Genomic DNA, 19,199 nt, shown 5'->3' with positions numbered 1-19,199 from the left:
ACACTTATAAGCCCTCAGGGGTCTATACAATTTTCCATCTCTGAAATGCTTCTCTGTGTGTCCTTTAATTGACTTCAAAAATTGTCAGAAACACCATTCTCTTTCAATATGAACATCTAAAATCTCAAGTATAATCCTGTCAACTCAAGGATAAAGACCAGTCCAAAAGATTCTTTTGGAAAAGAAATAATTTTTTATTTTTAAAATCACATACTATTCCAATTTCATACTCCTCTACTCTGATGGTACGCCCATTTCTGCAATAAATTTTGTACTCACAGGAGGATCAAAAATCTTTTCATTCTTAGCTATAACAGTGTCAGCTAAAGTACAAATAAGTATCCTGATATCGTCTTCTAAGTTAAAAAGAAATAAACCATTTAGACCCATGTGGGGGAGGTGACAACATGAAAATGTAAAACTTCTACAAACTCTTATCACTGACTACAGTTTTGTAATCTCATTTTTGAAAAGTGATGTAAAAATCATTAAAAACCCGAAAAAAATAACCCGAGACAAAAATTTGGGTTTCCTTCCCCAGATCTCCTCTGGCTTGGACTTCTTTAGAAATTACTGGAAGCTATAACTGTAGGACACAAACTACTTCACCAGTCAACAAGATTTCCAAAATTTACATTCCCATTCTGTGATTCTAAATCATGATTCCATCCCCGCTTATTTCAGATCATCCAGGGCATACCCCAACATGGTCTGGAAGTAACATATATTTGGTTAATGGTCACTTAACCCTTAATCCAGTGCCTAACATCCTCTGGGAATTCAAATCCTTGCTGGCTATCTGTTCTTCCTTAAACGGTAAATGCCAGTGTGCTTAGCGATGAAACAGTTGCACAGCGAATTCTCGTATCATCAAAAAAATTCATCCTTCCAATGGTACACTACAAATAATTGACATTTTTGGTATAAGGGTTTTCAAAATCTTTGAGTTCAGAAACCTATGGGCTCACTGAGAAGATCCCAGTGATGGTCAATAATCATGTGTTTACTATTCCAGTCATTTCATATTTGAAATCAGTTTACTCCCAGCTTACAGCATCTATCCCGGTGACCACCGCAAAAGTTTCTATATCTGGATTCTGCAGATCTGGAAACTTCAGTTCACCTAACGTGTCAGAGCGCTTACCAGAGAGCCAGCTTTCGCAAGTTTAATAACCCGATTGATGAGAATATTTTCGGAGCTGAATTGGCCTCGGCCCCTTGCTTTCTGGATGATTGAATTTTTACACAATTACCCCTAAACGCCAACAAGAAATTGGTATGAAAAAGAATCATGTCCAAAGATAGAAAGCAAAGAGGCGGCAGAGCTGAGGTGAAAAAACTGCTTCTTCAAAAAATAGCTTAGGACCTGACAAGGCAAATTTCCCCAAACATCATAACAGTGAAGACCAGATATCACTTACAAACGATCTATTAGGACCGTTACATCTTGTTTACCACTTTTTAGATGTTTCTTAGGTCAGTGACAAGCTGTTTGGGTGTCAGGCTCATATTTCCAGAAAGGGAAGAGAGATCGGTAATTTCTCTCCTTCCCCAAACAGCACATTCACAAGTAAGAAACTATTTTAGCTTGGGAATCATCCCAGCTGCTCCTTTTCCCTGCAGAACATAAAATAGCAAAGATGCCATGACACTTCAGGCAGAGCGAAAGAATGCAAATGAATTTTTTAAAAAAGGTCAAAGCAAGTAAACAAGACAGCAAGCCAAAAGGGGAGACCTAGAGGGGAACAATAAGGCAAGAAACTACAAGTGGCCTACACTCAAAGAACACTGGGCGAAACACATTTCTGGGCCGGATATTTACTAAAAATTCAACAGGAGCAACATAAAATAGGCAAATCACCACAGTACATCTTCGCTCCAGGCAATCTGGCCAGTCCAGTTCTTAAGAATAAACAGTGTGGAATGAAAAACAGAGAGTTTAGAAGGTAACATCCCAAGGGGGCAATTTTTCAAAGTCAGAGACAAGAACTTTAGATGATACAATAAAATTTTATAGTGAGTGCAACCCCAGCTCATGGACTTGTGGCTGAAGTGAATAAACTGACTAGGAAACACGTCTGGGCACTTATCAAGCCAAGTGCCATTGCAGCAAAATATAATCATATTATTCAGTAAACAGAAGCAACGAGGAACTGGGTGTCTATTTTCCTAGCAGAGACTACCGTTTATGTCTCCATTCAACACTCTGATACAAACAAGAGTCCTTAGTTCCCTTCTTTGTGTCCTTCGTGCCTTATAAATATGGCTTCTCCACTTACCATGGCATAAAGATTACCGAAAATAGTTCAAGGATTACCCAAACACAATTAGCTGGGAATTTTTCCCATTTGTCTTCCAACCTCCCTCTTCCTTCTAGGAATCCCAGGCAGGATTCACACTGCTTCCTCATTTGTTTTGACATTCAAGTTCAAGCCCCTAAACAAGACCCTTTTTGTTTTTTTAATAGACAAGAATAGAGGCCCAAAGAATCTGGATCACATTCTAAGAAACACAAAGAATCTCGATCAAAGCCTAACACAATTTGCGCTCCTTAAAATTACAAGCCATTTGCATTTGCTTTAAACCATCTAAATTTAAGTCTACAACTATGACATCAGTTTGAGCTCAAAACTAACCTCATGGATCCTAAAGGATCCCACTTAAACTATAACATTTTAGTTTTCAGGTCATGAAACTACCAAACAAATCCAACAAGCAGTAGAAATTAGAGGAAAGAGCATAGGTCTGGGTGTCAGAGGACCTGGGTTCTAATTCCAGCTCTGCAGTGTGACCTATGGCAAGTCAACTTTGCGCTGCCTCAGTTCTCCTGTTCTCCCTCCTACTTCGGCTGTGAGCCCACACAAGGCAGGGAACGTGTCCAACCTAATTAACTTGTATCTACTTCAGCGCTTAGATCAGTGTTTGACACCTGATAAATTTCTCACAAATACCATTAAAATAAAATAAAACTTTTTTTTTTTGTAATACACCTGAATAAGGTGAAGCTTGAAGCGGAGCTCCAGAACTTGTAACATGCTTCACTGGCTAATAAAACCCTCCATCACATACTCTAGTCTAACTTTCACTCACCAATCTGAAAATTTTCGGATTGTGGAAATTTAATGGAGCCGATTCGATAATGGCAGAAAAATCATGATGAATTCACAACTATCATTTTTTCTACTTTTTAAACTGGGAAAAACTATTCCCTAATTGTTTTTGTATATCTAGAACCACCTGATTAGAAGAAATATGCTGTAGCTCAAAACTGATTTTTTAAAGGGCTGTTTCATCAGTGCTAACTGAAGTACAGTGCTGAAAAGCTGTGACTGCTGGTTGGTTTTTTGCAAAGCAAATAAAATAGGAGCATAAGGCTGATAAAAAGCAACCCCTCAAAACCCACCTTACTTCATTGCCATAACTGACAATTCAAAGAGAAAAGCCATTATAAGTTTGGGTCAAAATGAAATCACTAATTGCCCAAGCAAATGCTAAGAAAACATCACTCGCTCCACTTCCTATCCTGAATTTTCACAACTTGCCTCCTAAACAGCACAGCTTGCTCCCACTACTTCACCAAACTTCATTCCTATTCTCTTTCTAAGATTTCTTCTTCCAAAATGTATTCCTTGAGTAATTCCACATTTTCCTGGTCATGTTACTCCAGTTGTGTAGACTTTTTGTTTAAATGTTTACTTTTTAAAAATATAGTATATATTGTAAATATTTGTACCTTTTCTCTTGCTCTCTTATCCATCTGTGTCTGGTCTCCCCTATTAGATTTTAAGCTTCTTGAAGTTGAGTTTGACTTTTTAAGTGGTAATGGGATTTACTGAACGCCAAATGAGTGTGACACAGTCTTCTCAGAGAAGTGATATATTTCCTGCCCCCAAGGAGCTTACACTCTACTCTGTGATTTCCAAGCAGACCTCCGTACATGGTAAGGCACTCAGTGAACACTTATTGATTATGCTACAGAGTACCAAGGTGAGGATCATGGATTGCTTGGGATTGTAAATAACCATCACTGTCACTCTAACTTCTAGAACCCTAAAGCACCTTTGTTTCAAAGAACTTGCACTGGTCTCAGTGATCACATTTCATCCTCCCAGATCCCTATGAAACAAGGACGGGGAGGTATTATCCCCATTTTTACTGAAAGGAAGATGGAGGCAGATAGAAGCTGTCTTGCTCACGCTCTTATGGTCTTAATCATTGGGAGAACTGGAATTAGAACACACAGGTTCTTACTTTTAGAGAAGCAGCGTGGCTTAGTGGAAAGAGCATGGGCTTGGGAGTCAGAGGTTGTGTGTTCTAATCCCGGCCCTGCCACTTGTCAACTGTGTGACTTTGGGCAAGTCACTTCAGTTCTCTGTGCCCCAGTTATCTCATCTGTAAAATGGAGATTAAGAATGTGAGCCCCTCGTAGGACAACCTGATAACCTTGAATCTACTCCAGAGCTTAGAACAATGCTTGGCACATAGTAAGTGCTTAATAAATACCATCACGATTATTACTCCTAGCTCAGGGCTCTTTCCATTGCCACCAAGAGACACAAAATAACCAACAGTTACCTTATGAAACACTGAAAGGTAGTCATCAGTTTCTTGGGGAGAGTTATACAAATAATCAAGTTTATCAGTTATTCGTTTTCATTCTCAACCCATGCCTCAGCATATTTTAGGAGCCCATAAAAACAAAACCATATACACCTAAATTTTAATATGACTGTGAGGCACATCTTAAAATTAGGTCTACTGACAATTTGTTTTTTATTGAAATAATCCTCCTTAGAGGCACAATACTTACTATATAGTGTCATTTTATTTTTCGAGTCATCATCTTAAAGGTGTAAAAAAAAGTCAATCTGGTCTTTTGATATATTTAGAAAATTAAGGAAATAAATGAGACAATCCCATTGGCATTTCAACCCAAACCTCTTAGAATAATTAGATCTGGCAGTCTGCCCTGAATAGACTTCAATTGCAATGGAATGGAGAAGTCACACTTGAATTTCTCAATGTTTCTCAAGAACCCTGGACAAACTGTCAGGCCAAAAGGCTAATAAGACAGAGAAGATGATTTAGCTTCAATATGTAGTGCTCTAGAATCAGAAATTGAAATGATTTGGCCATGAGCAATGTTACAGGGGCTAGTGTGAGGGCACTGCGCGCTCTGCAGGGAAAAATTTCTTCACCCAGCTGGTAGAAACACTTTTAGTCCATTACCACCAAAAGTTATGAAAGCTGAAAAAGACCAATTACTTAAGGAGAAGTTCGGGACATTTTTGGACAAGTGGTTCATCATGGACTATTACACGGAAGGCTCCCCATATACGGGGGGGGGGGAAGTCGGGATTTTAGATTATCCACCCCTAACCACTGGATTTGCTGACAGGGAGGAGGGCAGTCATCACACGGTTCTTCTAGGATTCTATAAGTTCTAAATGGTGGACATTAACGAGGCTCTCTCAAAAGACTCCCCCTCAACTTGGTTCTCATCATCCAAAAGCCCAGAGTCAAGAAGCAACAAGATGTTCCAGCAGATTTAACTTGCTCCACAAAAAAATGGATTCTACATAGGAACCTTCTCTCTGAAGGGAAGTCTTCATAGCAGCATAATCTGTTTACACGTGTGAATGCTATTACTCCGTTGCCATAATTCTGCCCCTCAAAACAATTGTCCTATCTGTAACATAATACTACATGAAATTCAGATTCCATGAAGAAACATCCATTCTTCAATCATGCGACAAGAATAGAAATTGTAAACCCCAACCAAAGGCATACCTGGTACAAACAATGGCACACACTGCGAAGCTGAGGGGGAAACTCTGAGGAGGAATTGATGATAGCATGGAAGAACTTTTCAGTCATTTGTAAGAGACTCCGTTGGTTATCATCAAGGCTCTCTGTAGGCTCTAACCTAAAGATTGGGATAAATGAGAGATCATTCAAAAGGGAACCTTCCCAAGAAAAATAATTCTTTTAGCACATATACCATTCCCGTTAGCCAAGTCGATAACCACGGTATCGCACCTGAGGAAATAGCCAGTCGCCTTTCAGGGGTGAAGTAAAAAATGTACACAGATTACATTCCTGGTTTGGTCTTAAAATAAGGATTCAATTACCAAGTACGTATCGGGCTAATTCTCCAAATGTTAATTCAGTAACTAGCCTGCTGGTGCAGGATGGCCTTGTGGATAGAGCACGGGCCTGGGAATCAGGAGAACCTGGGTTCTATTCCCGGCTCCCCGCCACGTGTCTGCTGTATGACCCTGGGTAAGTCACGTCACTTCTCTGTGTCTCAGTTCCCTCATCTGTAAAATGGGGATTAAGATTGTGAGCCTCATGTGGGACTCTGTCCAACCTGATTGGCTTATATCTATTCCACCACTCAGAACAGTGCTTGGCACATAGTAAATGCTTAACAAATACCACTTTTTATTTTTAAAGACCACCAGGATTTAGATCCAGCATGCTACTTCAAATTTCTTATCTGTGACCCCAACTGCCTTGGCTAAGGGGTCAACAGTGAATTCTGATTGTAATGAATATTGTGATGAATTCTATTTTCTTGCTCTTCAGGTTGAGGCAGAATTCCAGTAGATGCTTAGGGCTTGGCAGATTATTGTGCCAGCTTTACCCTCCTTCCCCTCTCCTCTGTGTTAGGCCTCTTCAGGCCTGGGGTGGGATGGCAGGGGAAGGGGAATCTAGCCAAAGCCCAAAGCCAACTCGAGTTCTTAGGCAAGCACATGGCAAACGGCAACCACCTGGGTCTGGGAGCCAGAGAAACTGCCTGTCTCCCCCGCTCTAGGCTATAAACTCATTGTGGGCAGGGAACACGTCTGTTTATTGTTGTATTATTCTCTCAACCACTTAGTAGAGTGCTGTGCAAACAGTAAGCGCTCAATAAATATGACTGAACTGGGCTCTAATCCCAACTTTGCCACTTGCCAGCTCTGTAATAATAATAATGTTGGTATTTGTTAAGCGCTTACTATGTGCAGAGCACTGTTCTAAGCACTGGGGTAGACACAGGGGAATCAGGTTGTCCCACGTGAGGCTCACAGTCAATCCCCATTTTACAGATGAGGTAACTGGGGCACAGAGAAGTTAAGTGACTTGCCCACAGTCACAGAGCTGACAAGTGGCAGAGCCTGGATTCGAACTCATGACCTCTGACTCCAAAGCCCGTGCTCTTTCATTCATTCATTCATTCATTAGTATTTATTGAGCGCTTACTGTGTGCAGAGCACTGTACTAAGCGCTTGGGATGAACAAGTCGGCAACAGATAGAGACAGTCCCTGCCGTTTGACGGGTTTACAGTCTAATCGGGGGAGACGGACAGACAAGAACAATGGCAATAAACAGTGTCAAGGGGAAGAACATCTCATAAAAACAATGGCAACTAAACAGAATCAAGGCGATGTACAATTCATTAACAAAATAAATAGGGTAACGAAAATATATACAGTTGACCGGACGAGTACAGTGCTGTGGGGATGGGAAGGGAGAGGTGGAGGAGCAGAGGGAAAAGGGGAAAATGAGGGTTTAGCTGCGGAGAGGTAAAGGGGGGATGGCAGAGGGAGAAGAGGGAGAAGAGGAGCTCAGTCTGGGAACGCCTCTTGGAGAAGGTGAGTTTTAAGTAGGGTTTTGAAGAGGGAAAGAGAATCAGTTTGGCGGAGGTGAGGAGGGAGGGCGTTCCGGGACCACGGGAGGACGTGACCCGGGGGTCGACGGCGGGATGGGCGAGACCGAGGGACGGTGAGGAGGTGGGCGGCGGAGGAGCGGAGCGTGCGGGGTGGGCGGTAGAAAGAGAGAAGGGAGGAGAGGTAGGAAGGGGCAAGGTGATGGAGAGCCTCGAAGCCTAGAGTGAGGAGTTTTTGTTTGGAGCGGAGGTTGATAGGCAACCACTGGAGTTGTTTAAGAAGGGGAGTGACATGCCCAGATCGTTTCTGCAGGAAGATGAGCCGGGCGGCGGAGTGAAGAATAGACCGGAGGGGGGCCAGAGAGGAGGAAGGGAGGTCAGAGAGAAGGCTGACACAGTAGTCTAGCCGGGATATAACGAGAGCCCGTAACAGTAAGGTAGCCGTTTGGGTGGAGAGGAAAGGGCGGATCTTGGCGATATTGTAGAGGTGAAACCGGCATGTCTTGGTAACGGATAGGATGTGTGGGGTGAACGAGAGAGACGAGTCAAGGATGACATTTCCACTGAGCCACACTGCTTCTCCATGCTATAAGGTCTTCTGTGACCTTAGGCATGTCACTTAACTTTCTAGGCCTCAGTCTCGTCACCTGAAAATGGAGATTCAACGCCAGCTCTTCCTTCTACTTCGATTGTGAGCCCCATGGGACAGGGACTGGATCCAACCTGATTAACTTGTATCTACCTCGTAGTATGTGCGTAACAAATACCATTTAAAAACTAAGGAAAACCCAAAAAGCTCAGTCCTCATACCTTCCTCTCAGGAAATGAGGCTGGGCCCCCGGTCAGAGGCAGCTGTTTATCAGGCCAGGCAAAAGGACAAAAGGTGGGAGTTCAGGCCCTGATGTGTGGCCCATGTGGGGTTCTAGAGGCAGGTTTATTACTAGAGGAGAAAGAAGCAGCAGGCCAAAGCAGCAGCTTCCACTTTTGTGTTACTGGGGACAGTAACAGAGAGGTGAACAAAGGCGGAAGAGTCAGGATTTCCAAAAAATGATCAGATTCAAAGTCTAGGAGGCTTAAGATGAAGAGGAACAGTAAGAAGGGAGCTACTGAGTAACAGAAAACCGGGGGATGGGGCAGAAACAGAAGGATAATACCACGTAACAAAGTGAAGCAAACCACGGCTGAAATGGGCTGAAAAGGCACAGGAAAGCTACAGAAAGGAATTGGACTGTTTCACGAGGCAAACCTTGTAGGATCCACCTCAAAGCTGACGTGCTGCCATTCCATCGACGTGATGACAGTCCTCAGTAAAGGTTCCAAAAGCTTTTGCAGATATGTAGCACCGTAAACCTAGAGTGAATGACAGACAGCGATTACAGTCACGCCAGCCGCAGATCGCCCCCCACAACAAATTTTTCACAGCCAGATATACAAGAGTTTTTAGGAGACACAAACCTTAAAGCAGAATGTCATTATTTTACTGGCCAGACTGTTCCCCCTGAAGAGAGTCTGCATGGAATCTGCCAGCTCAACTTCCTTAGAAAACATGTTCCAAAGCAGCTGGTAGAGTAAGTGGCGTGAATCAAAGAGAGTGACGAGAACCCGAGCTAACTCATCCTAAGAACGGGAAAGTACCAAAGTGTTAAACGAACCCGACGGCTCGAGCAGGATGAAGTCAAACAAAGCTTTGTCAAGAGAGCCCCATTCAGAGGGTTGAGCTTCCCCTCCGTTCTAGACAACAGTCCAGTTCTGACCCAATCTTGGCCTTGTGGGTTACGACTACAGAGGTTATTCAAGGGCAAAGCCCAGCTCTGGGACATCCTCAGCGTCAAAGACTGCAGGATTCTGAGACCCTTCTAAGGCCAGTCCAGGGTCTTGCGGCAAACACAGGATGGAACTGAATCCAACTGAATTCCACTGGCCTCTCTGGCGATCTGGCCTCTCCCTACCTCAGCGAGTCATCTCAGGCCAAATGATGTCGAGGTCCAATTTCTGCTATGTGCACCAATGCTTACCAATTGCTACTCTATCACCTTCCTTGATAACCAGCTCCCGCTATACCTACACAAAACATAATCACCATTATCTGGCATTAAACAAAAATCCTTCTTGCCTTAGTATAAATAAGGTGAGTCCCCCCTTCCACCCGACCTGTGCTTAGCGAGTTTAGAAATATAGTTTTTGGGAAGCGCTTGTCTTTGTGTTTTGCCTTCCAGAAAATAAAACTCCCAGGATGACCGCATCCTGCCTGCTGGAATAAAAATAGTGGGACACCTTCATAACGCTAAAGGCAATGTGGATCACGAAAGAGGATCCCGAAGGACAGATCAACTCACCCATTGTGAACAAGGTACCACGTTGGCCAGGGCCATTGCTATGGGAAGCTCTCCTTGATCACCCATCATCGTGACTAATTCCACCAGCCTCTCAAATCGATCGGCCAATACGGTCTCCGCTAACGTGTCAAACTCGGTGCCCTGCTGGAGAATTTTCGTGAGGACTTCCATGAACGTGGCTCTCGTTTGGAGATCTTTGTGATAACCTAAACCTAACAGGGTAACACGGGCACAGGCTGAATGAAAATCGACTTGAGGGACTCACGTTCACCTAGGCGACAGAGACACGATAAGGTTTCGGCTCTCGCTCAGGTCCTCAGGGTCGTTCCCCTGACCGCCTTACCTATGGAATGCATAAGGCCGCTGTCCACGTTAGCGTTGAGTAAGTTTGACATAGCAAGCACGGTACAGTGCCTCAGGGAAGCCAGTCTTCGAGACATCCCACGTTTCCTGCCTCCCGCTTGGGCGTTTTCATCTTCAACCTCACTGCAGTCATTGAGAAGGTTCATAAACAAAGTGAAATACCTAAAAACGAGATGACCTACTCTTAGTAGAGGAAAGCAGATCACTAGTCTTTTTACGTCTTCTACATTAGGCTAGTCTGCCCAAAAGCCTCTCATCATTACTCCTCAGGAGTGACCCTGCTATTTGGTTCACTCCAGGCTAAGATTTTTTATTCTTGATGGCTCATTAGGAACTGGGTTGCACTGAATAGGGACTGAGCTCTAACAGGCAAACTCTGCAGCACGCCCATTTTGCACCAATTACATTTGAGGATAAAGAATGAAATTCGGTGACAGCAGTGGATAGTGACGAGGGACTAGGAGAAACAGCCTGGCATAATGGATAGAGCACGGGCCTGGGAGTCACGGAGGCCTGGGTTCTAATCCCAGCTTGGTCGATTCTCTGCTGTGTGATCTTGGGCAAGTTACTTAACTTCTCGGTGCCTCAGTTACCGCAACTGTAAAACGGGGATTAAGATTGTGAGCCCCACGTGGGACACGAGCTGTGTCCAACCTGATCAGCTTGTATCGATCCCACTGCTGAGTACAGTGCCTGGCACAAGAGTAATCACTTAAAAAATACCATTACAAAAAAAGTATGGACTTTTTCTGAAAATGATTTTCAATTCAGAGGCAAATTCAGTGACTAATATCAGAAAGTTGCATGCTCTTCCAAATACAGGGAAAGGTGAGCTCGAGTGCCTGTCGACCCAATTCTTGTGAAAACATTTCCATCATATACTTTAAGGAAGAAAAAAAAAAGAAAGATTATTTGCTTCTGCTATGGTTCAGGCTTTTAGTTGTTTAAATGCGCAAAATTTACTTAAGAAATAACTGGGACTTGGCTTCCATCAATTCCACACCATCTCCTTCTTCCGGCTGCAGGGGGAGTCCAGCAAGAAGAGACACAACTGCTTCCATGCTTGCCTGGTCCAAATCTCTGAAGAGATTAGTTCAGTAACATTTATTAATAAATTTAATAACAAATCACTGATTTGGGGGAAAGCTGCTTCAACCTTAACATATGAAAACAAGCTCTCTGAAAACAAGAATGAGAAATTTATGAATCTCTCTAGTCTCCTTCACAAATTTCTAGAATGACCTGCATTGCCAGACCACCATTTCTCCACTCCAGACCATCATTCTCTCTACCTTCAAAGTCTTATAAAGTCAGATCTCCTCCAAGAGGCCTTCCCCAATTAAATCCTTTTTTTCCCCAACTTCCTCTCTTCTGCATCATCTATGCACTTGGATTTGTACCCTTTTATTACTTGATATTCACCCCACCCTCAGCCCGATGGCACTTACGAACATATCCGTAATTTATTCATTTAAAGTAATGTGTTTTTCTCCCCCTCTAGAATGTAAGCTCACTGTGGGCACGGAAACAACTCTGCTGTATTGTACTCTTCCAAAGGCTGCACACAGTAAGCAATCAAATACCACTGAATGACTGACTGATGAGCGTTCAGGCTGCGGGGACTTTAGAACAGTTCTCAAAAAAGGGAAGCCTTTCTTCCAAATTCATTTTTTTCCCCTCAAAACTTTATTTACTGTCTTCAGGGGAAAAACTGCCTCCACTGCATAATCCTTTCTCCCTCCCCGGCGCGTAGCAGATTTCGAGGGGGAAATAAAAGATTCTTTTTGTAAGCGGTGATGTCAGCGCACACTGGAATAAGAAGAGGAGAAAATCAGACCACCAGTGATGCAAGCAAGCTCACACAATGGGAGTCTGCGACGCGCATGCACTGGATGGGAAGAGGAGGAGGATCTGACCGTAAGCTCGTCTCTAGACTAAGCTCGTTCATTCATTCAATCGTATTTACTGAGCGCTTACTGTGTGCAGAGCACTGTACTAAGAGCATAGAAAGTACAATTCAGCAACAGAGAGACAATCTCTGTCCACAACGGGCTCACAGTCTAGAAGGGGGGAGACAGACATCAAAACAAGTAAACAGGCATCAGTAGCATCACTATAAAGACACAGAATTACAGATATAGATACAACAAATAGAGTTATGGAATTATAGAACAGAATTATGCCCTGGTTGTGGACAGGAAATGGGTCTGTTTACCGTTGCATTGTACTCTCCCAAGTGCACAGTACAGTACTCTGCACAGAGTAAGCGCTCAATAAATTGAATGGAATTGAATGAATTGGATGGACTTGGGGAGGCTTGTGGAGATGCTGGAAGCTCTAAAGTGGGAAGAGAAGGGTCGGAATGGGCTAGCGCTGAAGATGTAGGCTCACAGAAACATCCAGAATCCAAGGTAGGAAGACAAGGGTCCAGCTCTAGAACTGCAGAGACCAGTGAATTATGAGGTGGGAAGAGAAAGAAGTTTGTGAAGACGTGAACTCCGGAGTAAGAAGGGCAGAAGGGAGGGGTGGCTGCCATATTCGGCTGACTGCCTATTACATGTAGCACTTGGGAGAGTAAAATGCAAGTATAATGTGCAGTCTCAAGTGCCCTGTTACCTTTCTCTTCCTTCTCCCCTCATTTTATTCTTCTCCTCTTGCTCCTCTTATTTCTAGCCTTAATTCCCAGATAGTAACACTCACTCTCCTCTTCGGGGGTTGCAAAATTTATGCAAAAAAGTGGGACAGTTGAACGAATAAATACGGTGCCTTGGCTGAATTTAACCACAGACTAACTTGACTTTTTTTTAGCTAGGCACCTTAAAGGTTTAAAAATGCATGTGCTGTGACACTCTACTAGCAACCTGACCCACAGTCTAGAGAAGTTGATGGGTCCTGTAAAGCTGTACTTTGGCTCAAATAATCTATTGGATCCTTGTGGGTGGGTGTCACGTTGAGAGTTTCTTGCCCTTGAGAATACAGTGATGCATGTTTTCTTGATCATTTTGCCCGTTAGAGCTGAACAAGGACTTTCCATTAGATGACAGGCCCATTTTTAGACAGCCGTATGCTATACATCTCCCTAAGTACTAATATTGTGCAATCTTGGAATTTGCTTATATTTCTCATGATGAAATTCCATGATTTTATTCTCTTCTCCCTCATCTAGGTAATTTCACTATCTTCACTGAAGTGTACTAGACACTACCCAACAGCATTTTAAGGCTAGAAGTGCCTGAGATTTCGGTGGAAACAAGATCCTGACCTAAAAAACATCTGCATCATTCAAAAACAAATCCCTACTATTGCATTTAAAATGAAGCTATTTGTGACAGTTCAGAAATTACCATCTGTTAGGCTTTGAGAAAACCTCAACTAGAAAAATCTCTTCTTTACCTTGTTAAACACTTTACATCTTCATCTGTTGCTTGGTTCGATGTCCCCATGACCCAATCTGTCAGATATTCCACCATCTTGTTCCTACATTGCAGCACCCCCCCAAAAGAAATATATCTTCAGTCATGGGGTTTAAGACTGGGAGCCCCATGTGACACAGGGATTGTTTCCAAACTGATTACTTTGTATCTACCCCAGCGCTTAGCACAGTGCCTGGCATACAGTAAGTGCTTAACAAATACCACAATTATTATTATCGCTAATAATAAAATAACAAAATAATAGATTGCGTATGCCAGTTTACCAAGGACCCTAACCCTCAACATGGACTCAAGGAAAACCCTGAAGAGGAGGCCTCTAAAACTCCTACGGATCACATTCGCCTCACAGAGATCGTGTGTCTTGTTTTGTAAGACACAAATTGGTTATCTTGACAACCTTGGTTTAGAGGTGGCTGTGACTCGATTGAAAATTGAGATAGAAATACATCAAATATGCTTTCTGCAGTGTAAAAAAGCAAAAACACTCATTCCTAATAAAAGTGACAAAACAGTCAGCCAAAAATAGAATGGAAGCTGAGTCCCTAATTTGGGGCTATTTTTACCTCCTATCTGCAACATCAGATAATCAGACTAGAACAGCGCTCTGGACTAAAATATCCACCTGGGAAAATGAATCCTGGTGGCATATTATGCGGAGTTGAATTACATGATAATACAGCAATGACCAAACATTAACTTGCTGCTCTTACTGTAAATCTGAGCCTCAAAGGCAGTGACCCGGACCAAATGTGTGTCAATGCAAGGCAAATACACCCACTCTTTCTGTAACGCGAGGGTTGTGTTTTTGCGAAACCTTGTAGTAAAGGAAAATCTGAGCAGCAGAATTTATTTGTTCCAAGGTTGTGTACAGGTACACGGGCAGTCTGGTTTTTACTGGTAACACAGCAGGCTCAAAAGAGCGTTTTCTATTTGAAACACCCAGGACTACAGAATTGAGTATAGCTTATTTCAAAACCTTCTCTAGAAGCTTTCACGGCCATTGGATGGCTTTCTTAAAAGCCTTCAAAAACTTCACAAAAACACCTTCTAAATTCAGAAAGAAAGGCCAGGTGATGGGAACCCTAGATGGGTGTTTGGCAAATAGGGAAAAGCATTTAAAATATCCCATTACAGTAATGACCAGTTTATCTTTAAATATATTATTCACTAGGATGCATTCTTACTGAGAAAAATAATTTTACATACAGTCACCAACAAGGCTTAGGTTACTCACCTAAATTTCATTTCTTGGCAAAACGAAAGATCATCTCGCCTCTCCATCATTACTTCAACTAACTGGCACAGTTTCGTTTTAATCTGAATTGCGTGTACCAAATTCCCAAGCACACGAACGTACCTGTTCAAGTGAGGAAATACTTTCAAACATTACCAATTACTTATTTATACTATCGTCTCTCTCGCCCTCTAAGCTGTAAGCTCATTGGGGGCAAGTAATCTGCCTACCGTCTGTTGCACTGTACTCTCCCAAGCGCTTAGTACAGTGCTCTGCACACAGAAAGAGCTCAATATATACCATTGATCATCACAATTTTAATTCAGAAACTCTTCAACAGTTTTTAACTAAAGGTTTACTTACTGTGCTATTATCAATCAATCCACGGTATTTATTGAGCACTTACTGTGTGCAGAGCACCATATTAAGAGCTTCAGAGAATAAAATATAAGAGTTGGGAGAAATGTTCCCTGCCCATGAGGAGCTTACGGTGTAGAGGGGACTAGACTATTAAGCATATTTAGTGCAGCTGGTCAGAGGACAGGCATCAATTAATTTCTGCACCTCTGTTACGGAATAATTAAATGCCTTTTCCAACCCCAGCTCCTGCAACGACTGTCTCCTCACCTGACTAGATTGAGCATCATTGTTTCTATGCTGGCTTGCCCCAGGTGCTCCGAGCTGCCTTCGGTGTGATTATCCAGCAAGTTCTTCATTATCGCTATGGTCTGCTCTACAAATTGGGTATTGGTATCATTCAGCAACACCTACGCCAAAAAAATCAATAAAGCAGTCTTTAGCAGAAACGTTGTCCACCACGCAGGACTATAAAAGGAAAGAGTCTCAACATCTCGAAGGAAGTAGTAAGTAGGGAGATGGAAAGGAGAGAGGAGGGGGAGAAAGCGGAGCAAAGAGGGAGGAGGCTGTAAGAGGAGAAGGGCCAGGACAAGGAAAGCAGACGAAAGGGAAGACGCTGAAGCGGAGAAGGAGGGGGATCCTCTACATGTGGGAATGGCTCCCTGTTTAATTGAAAATTGAGAAGGAAATACTGTCCTTCAGGGCCATCCTGGAGGCTTCAGGTGACACTCGGACTCAACGATAACCAAAGCAGCTCACTGAGGAGCAATGAAAACCTAGGCATCCACACGTGTAACCAGCCCAAAATGGGAGTGGTCTCCCATTCATCCCCAAGAGGAAGGCACACAAAACGACGTATCTAAACGCACCAAAATAAATGTATGTACACAGACTCTTCCAATGGGGATAGAGTAGAGCCTCAATATTAAAGGACATTCTCTTGAACCAATTCCTTCAAAACAGGTGCACCTACTGCCCTTTCGATAAAAATGATTCCACGCACAGTGCAGGCACTGATTTCTTTTTTCTAAGGCCAGGCGGTGCAGTTTCAATCATCGCGGCTAAAGGATAGAAAGGGGAACATCTCACCTGCCCTTGAGAGTCAAAAAATTTGCTGATGGTGTTCTTCAACTTGTTGAATAGCATCGGATAAAGTGCAGGACTTAATTCGAGACCCACCAGGTCCTTGATATTCGTCCGTATTTGGAGTCCCACTTTCTCGTGGTTGCACACCATCAGGGAGAGCAACCGGTCCATGAACTTGCTGACGGGCGTCTCGGTATTTCCTTCGGTGGATACCATAGAAATCATGGAACCCTTTCGCTCACTGACTGGGCCCATAGGTGGGCTGTAGGTGGCCAAGCCCGCGTTGCCACGGTGCTGCAGGCACACCCCACCGAGAGCACAAAGGAAGCCCGTCATATTGATCCACTCCTGCAGGGAGTCCGTGTCAGACAAATCGATGGATCCTCCCCCGCTCACGTGAGACATTCGCCGCTTTACAATGGTCTTGTGAAGACTTTCGGTTACCTGAGTATAAATGAGTTGTAGAATGAACATTTTGAAGCATTTTGAAGGGGCTGCCGCTTCCTAAGCATATCACCAGGATGTTGATGTATTTTTCACTCGATGCAATACCTTCTCTATTTAACAAGTCATAAAGACCCCAGAACTCTAACCTAACTTTTTGCAAAAATGCAACAAGTAAATTTTCTCCAGTTAGAAGAAATTCATCCGGAACGCCTACCTCCTTCGGAGGTTTAACACTCTCCGAAACCCATTCAAACCAAGAGCTGCTTTAAAAAATTCAGTTCTTACACATACAGGACAGCTGATTCTCTTTGATACTTGAAAGTTAAAAGCAAATGAGGAAACAAGCAATATTCTCAGACTGTGTCCTGAAAGTTCACAGGATCCATATTAAGGACCTCTGAAGTACCAGTTTGTTCATTCATTCAGAGTTACTGAGTGACATCACGACTACATGGGGGCGGATATGTGGGCATAAATGATATATCATTGGAGCAGGAGGGAATACAGAGACAATCAGTAACGGTAAGCTCAGTCTCGGTTGCTGTCCCCAAGGAGTTTATAGAATAACTGTTCGGATTAACAGGATAAATGCAATCAAGGACAGGTAAACCCCAGGATCCGTATCTAGTATCCTCACAATGTGGGTGTATGAGAACCATCGTATTATGAGAAAGTTTATCTTTAAATATAAACTGTGAGTTTCCAGTTTCAAAGCCTACCCCAATATGATGGTTGAGCCTTTTCAAGTAATTAAAAATCTTCCTGCAGATCACAGTCAGATCACCCTCACCCCTTGCCTCTTCCCTTCCACTATTCCCCTAGGGACTTCTGTGATCCCTATTACCCAAATATGGGCTTCTCCAACTGATTCCCCATCACCCCTCCACTATATCCATCTGGTAATAATCCCATTTATTAGCAATAGCATTTATTAAGCTATCCATCCTCATTTTAAAAAACAAAAACAGGGACATACCCAGCTCCCACTCAAGCCACGTGCTGCCAACGCCGCTTCTAGCAGAAGGGAGAAGGAAAGAGGAGCCCCGGATGGGACCCATCATGGCGTCATTTTAGCCCACCTATTTGGAGGCATCAGGTTCCCCACCAAGTTTCCTGCTGCAATTTATGAATGGACAGTGTGGAAGAGGTGAGTGGCTCAGTGTGTTTCTGTCACTTTAGCTACAAGCGGTGCCAAATCAAGGTGGGAGAATAGGAGATCTCTGCCCTTTCTATTCCCACCCCAGCTGGGCTTCCTCCCTTCTGAACTCCTTCCCAAGAGGAGACTCTGGCCTGCAAGTCACTGATTTAAAGGTGTGTGGCGAGGCAGCGCTCGCAGGTCACGTCGACTGGGATTTACGGATCCTGAGCTACATCCGCAATTAGAGTGGGTTATAGCTCTGGATTTTGTGTGCTGTCGTCACTCAGAAGCAAGGCCCCGATTACCGGTGGAGATATGGGACAAAGACATCATGGAGAAGCGGCACGGCCGAGTGGAAAGAGCAACGGCTTGGCTGTCAGAAGGATGTGGATTCTAATCCCAGCTCTGCCACTTGTTTGCTGTGTGACCCTGGGCAAGTCACTTCACTTTTTTATGCCTCGGTTACCTCATCTGGAAAATGGGGATTAAGACTGTGGGCCCCAAGTGGGACAGGGGCTGCGTCCAACCCGATTAGCTTGTAGCTACCCCACTGCTTAGTACAGTGCCTGGCCCATAGTAAGCGCTTAACAAGTACATTTTTTAAAATGGTACATGAAAAGTATGCAGAATCCAAAAATCTATTTTTAACTGATTGCTCGAGCTTCTGCCCTAGATACACAGCCAGAGAGGCTCACATTGCTGAATGGGCTGGTCTGAATTTCAGTTCTCCTGATTTCTCCCACCCGTCCCCTGGAAGACCTAATGGTCGGTGAAATGTCAAAAAATCTGGCAGCAACAGACCTAGATAATCCAAATTACATAATATGGCTCTAATAATTGAGACTCGCCAGCAATATACAAAATGGGAAGTTATTTTTCACCTGCTATATTTAAAAGTTCACAGACAGAGATGAGGTGAGGCACCTGCATCCACTCACCTGGCCATCTTCCATTTTGGCTTTTGGATAGTTAAGGATCAGCTTCGTAGCTTGTTCCCATTTTGTATGAGTGTCTTCCCATGCCTAAAATGGTGAAAATTTAAGTTACTGATAACCCCACACTGTGCCAGGTTCTTTGAAAATACAGTTGAAAAAATCTCCTGGCGAAACAAGTTTCCCTCATTTAATATATGCTACAGGAACCATAGCAAAG

The 19,199-nt window shown here is 43.3% G+C and overlaps 1 protein-coding gene and 1 long non-coding RNA gene across 6 annotated transcripts in view; one reads left to right on the top strand and one right to left on the bottom strand.

Moving 5' to 3' along the window:
* NF1 (neurofibromin 1) overlaps positions 1 to 19,199 on the bottom strand; it is a 184,711-nt gene that overhangs the window by 97,859 nt on the left and 67,653 nt on the right. For all 5 annotated transcript variants that reach the window (XM_039914576.1, XM_039914575.1, XM_039914574.1 and 2 more), the window contains 11 exons: positions 18,986 to 19,069; positions 16,466 to 16,906; positions 15,647 to 15,786; positions 15,020 to 15,142; positions 13,745 to 13,828; positions 11,315 to 11,431; positions 10,332 to 10,513; positions 9,989 to 10,200; positions 9,108 to 9,269; positions 8,899 to 9,002; positions 5,791 to 5,926 (listed from right to left, as the gene is read on the bottom strand). In XM_039914576.1, the coding sequence (XP_039770510.1) occupies positions 5,791 to 5,926; positions 8,899 to 9,002; positions 9,108 to 9,269; positions 9,989 to 10,200; positions 10,332 to 10,513; positions 11,315 to 11,431; positions 13,745 to 13,828; positions 15,020 to 15,142; positions 15,647 to 15,786; positions 16,466 to 16,906; positions 18,986 to 19,069 (1,785 nt within the window). The remainder of the gene's footprint in view (positions 1 to 5,790; positions 5,927 to 8,898; positions 9,003 to 9,107; positions 9,270 to 9,988; positions 10,201 to 10,331; positions 10,514 to 11,314; positions 11,432 to 13,744; positions 13,829 to 15,019; positions 15,143 to 15,646; positions 15,787 to 16,465; positions 16,907 to 18,985; positions 19,070 to 19,199) is intronic.
* LOC120638953 lies at positions 16,903 to 18,057 on the top strand. Its single transcript, XR_005661005.1, has 2 exons — positions 16,903 to 17,431; positions 17,878 to 18,057. It is a non-coding gene; the product is annotated as an uncharacterized LOC120638953 (long non-coding RNA).

Source organism: Ornithorhynchus anatinus, chromosome 17 (genome assembly GCF_004115215.2).
Source record: "Ornithorhynchus anatinus isolate Pmale09 chromosome 17, mOrnAna1.pri.v4, whole genome shotgun sequence".
NCBI lineage: Eukaryota > Metazoa > Chordata > Mammalia > Monotremata > Ornithorhynchidae > Ornithorhynchus > Ornithorhynchus anatinus.
This window is presented reverse-complemented; position numbering and strand designations above follow the sequence as displayed.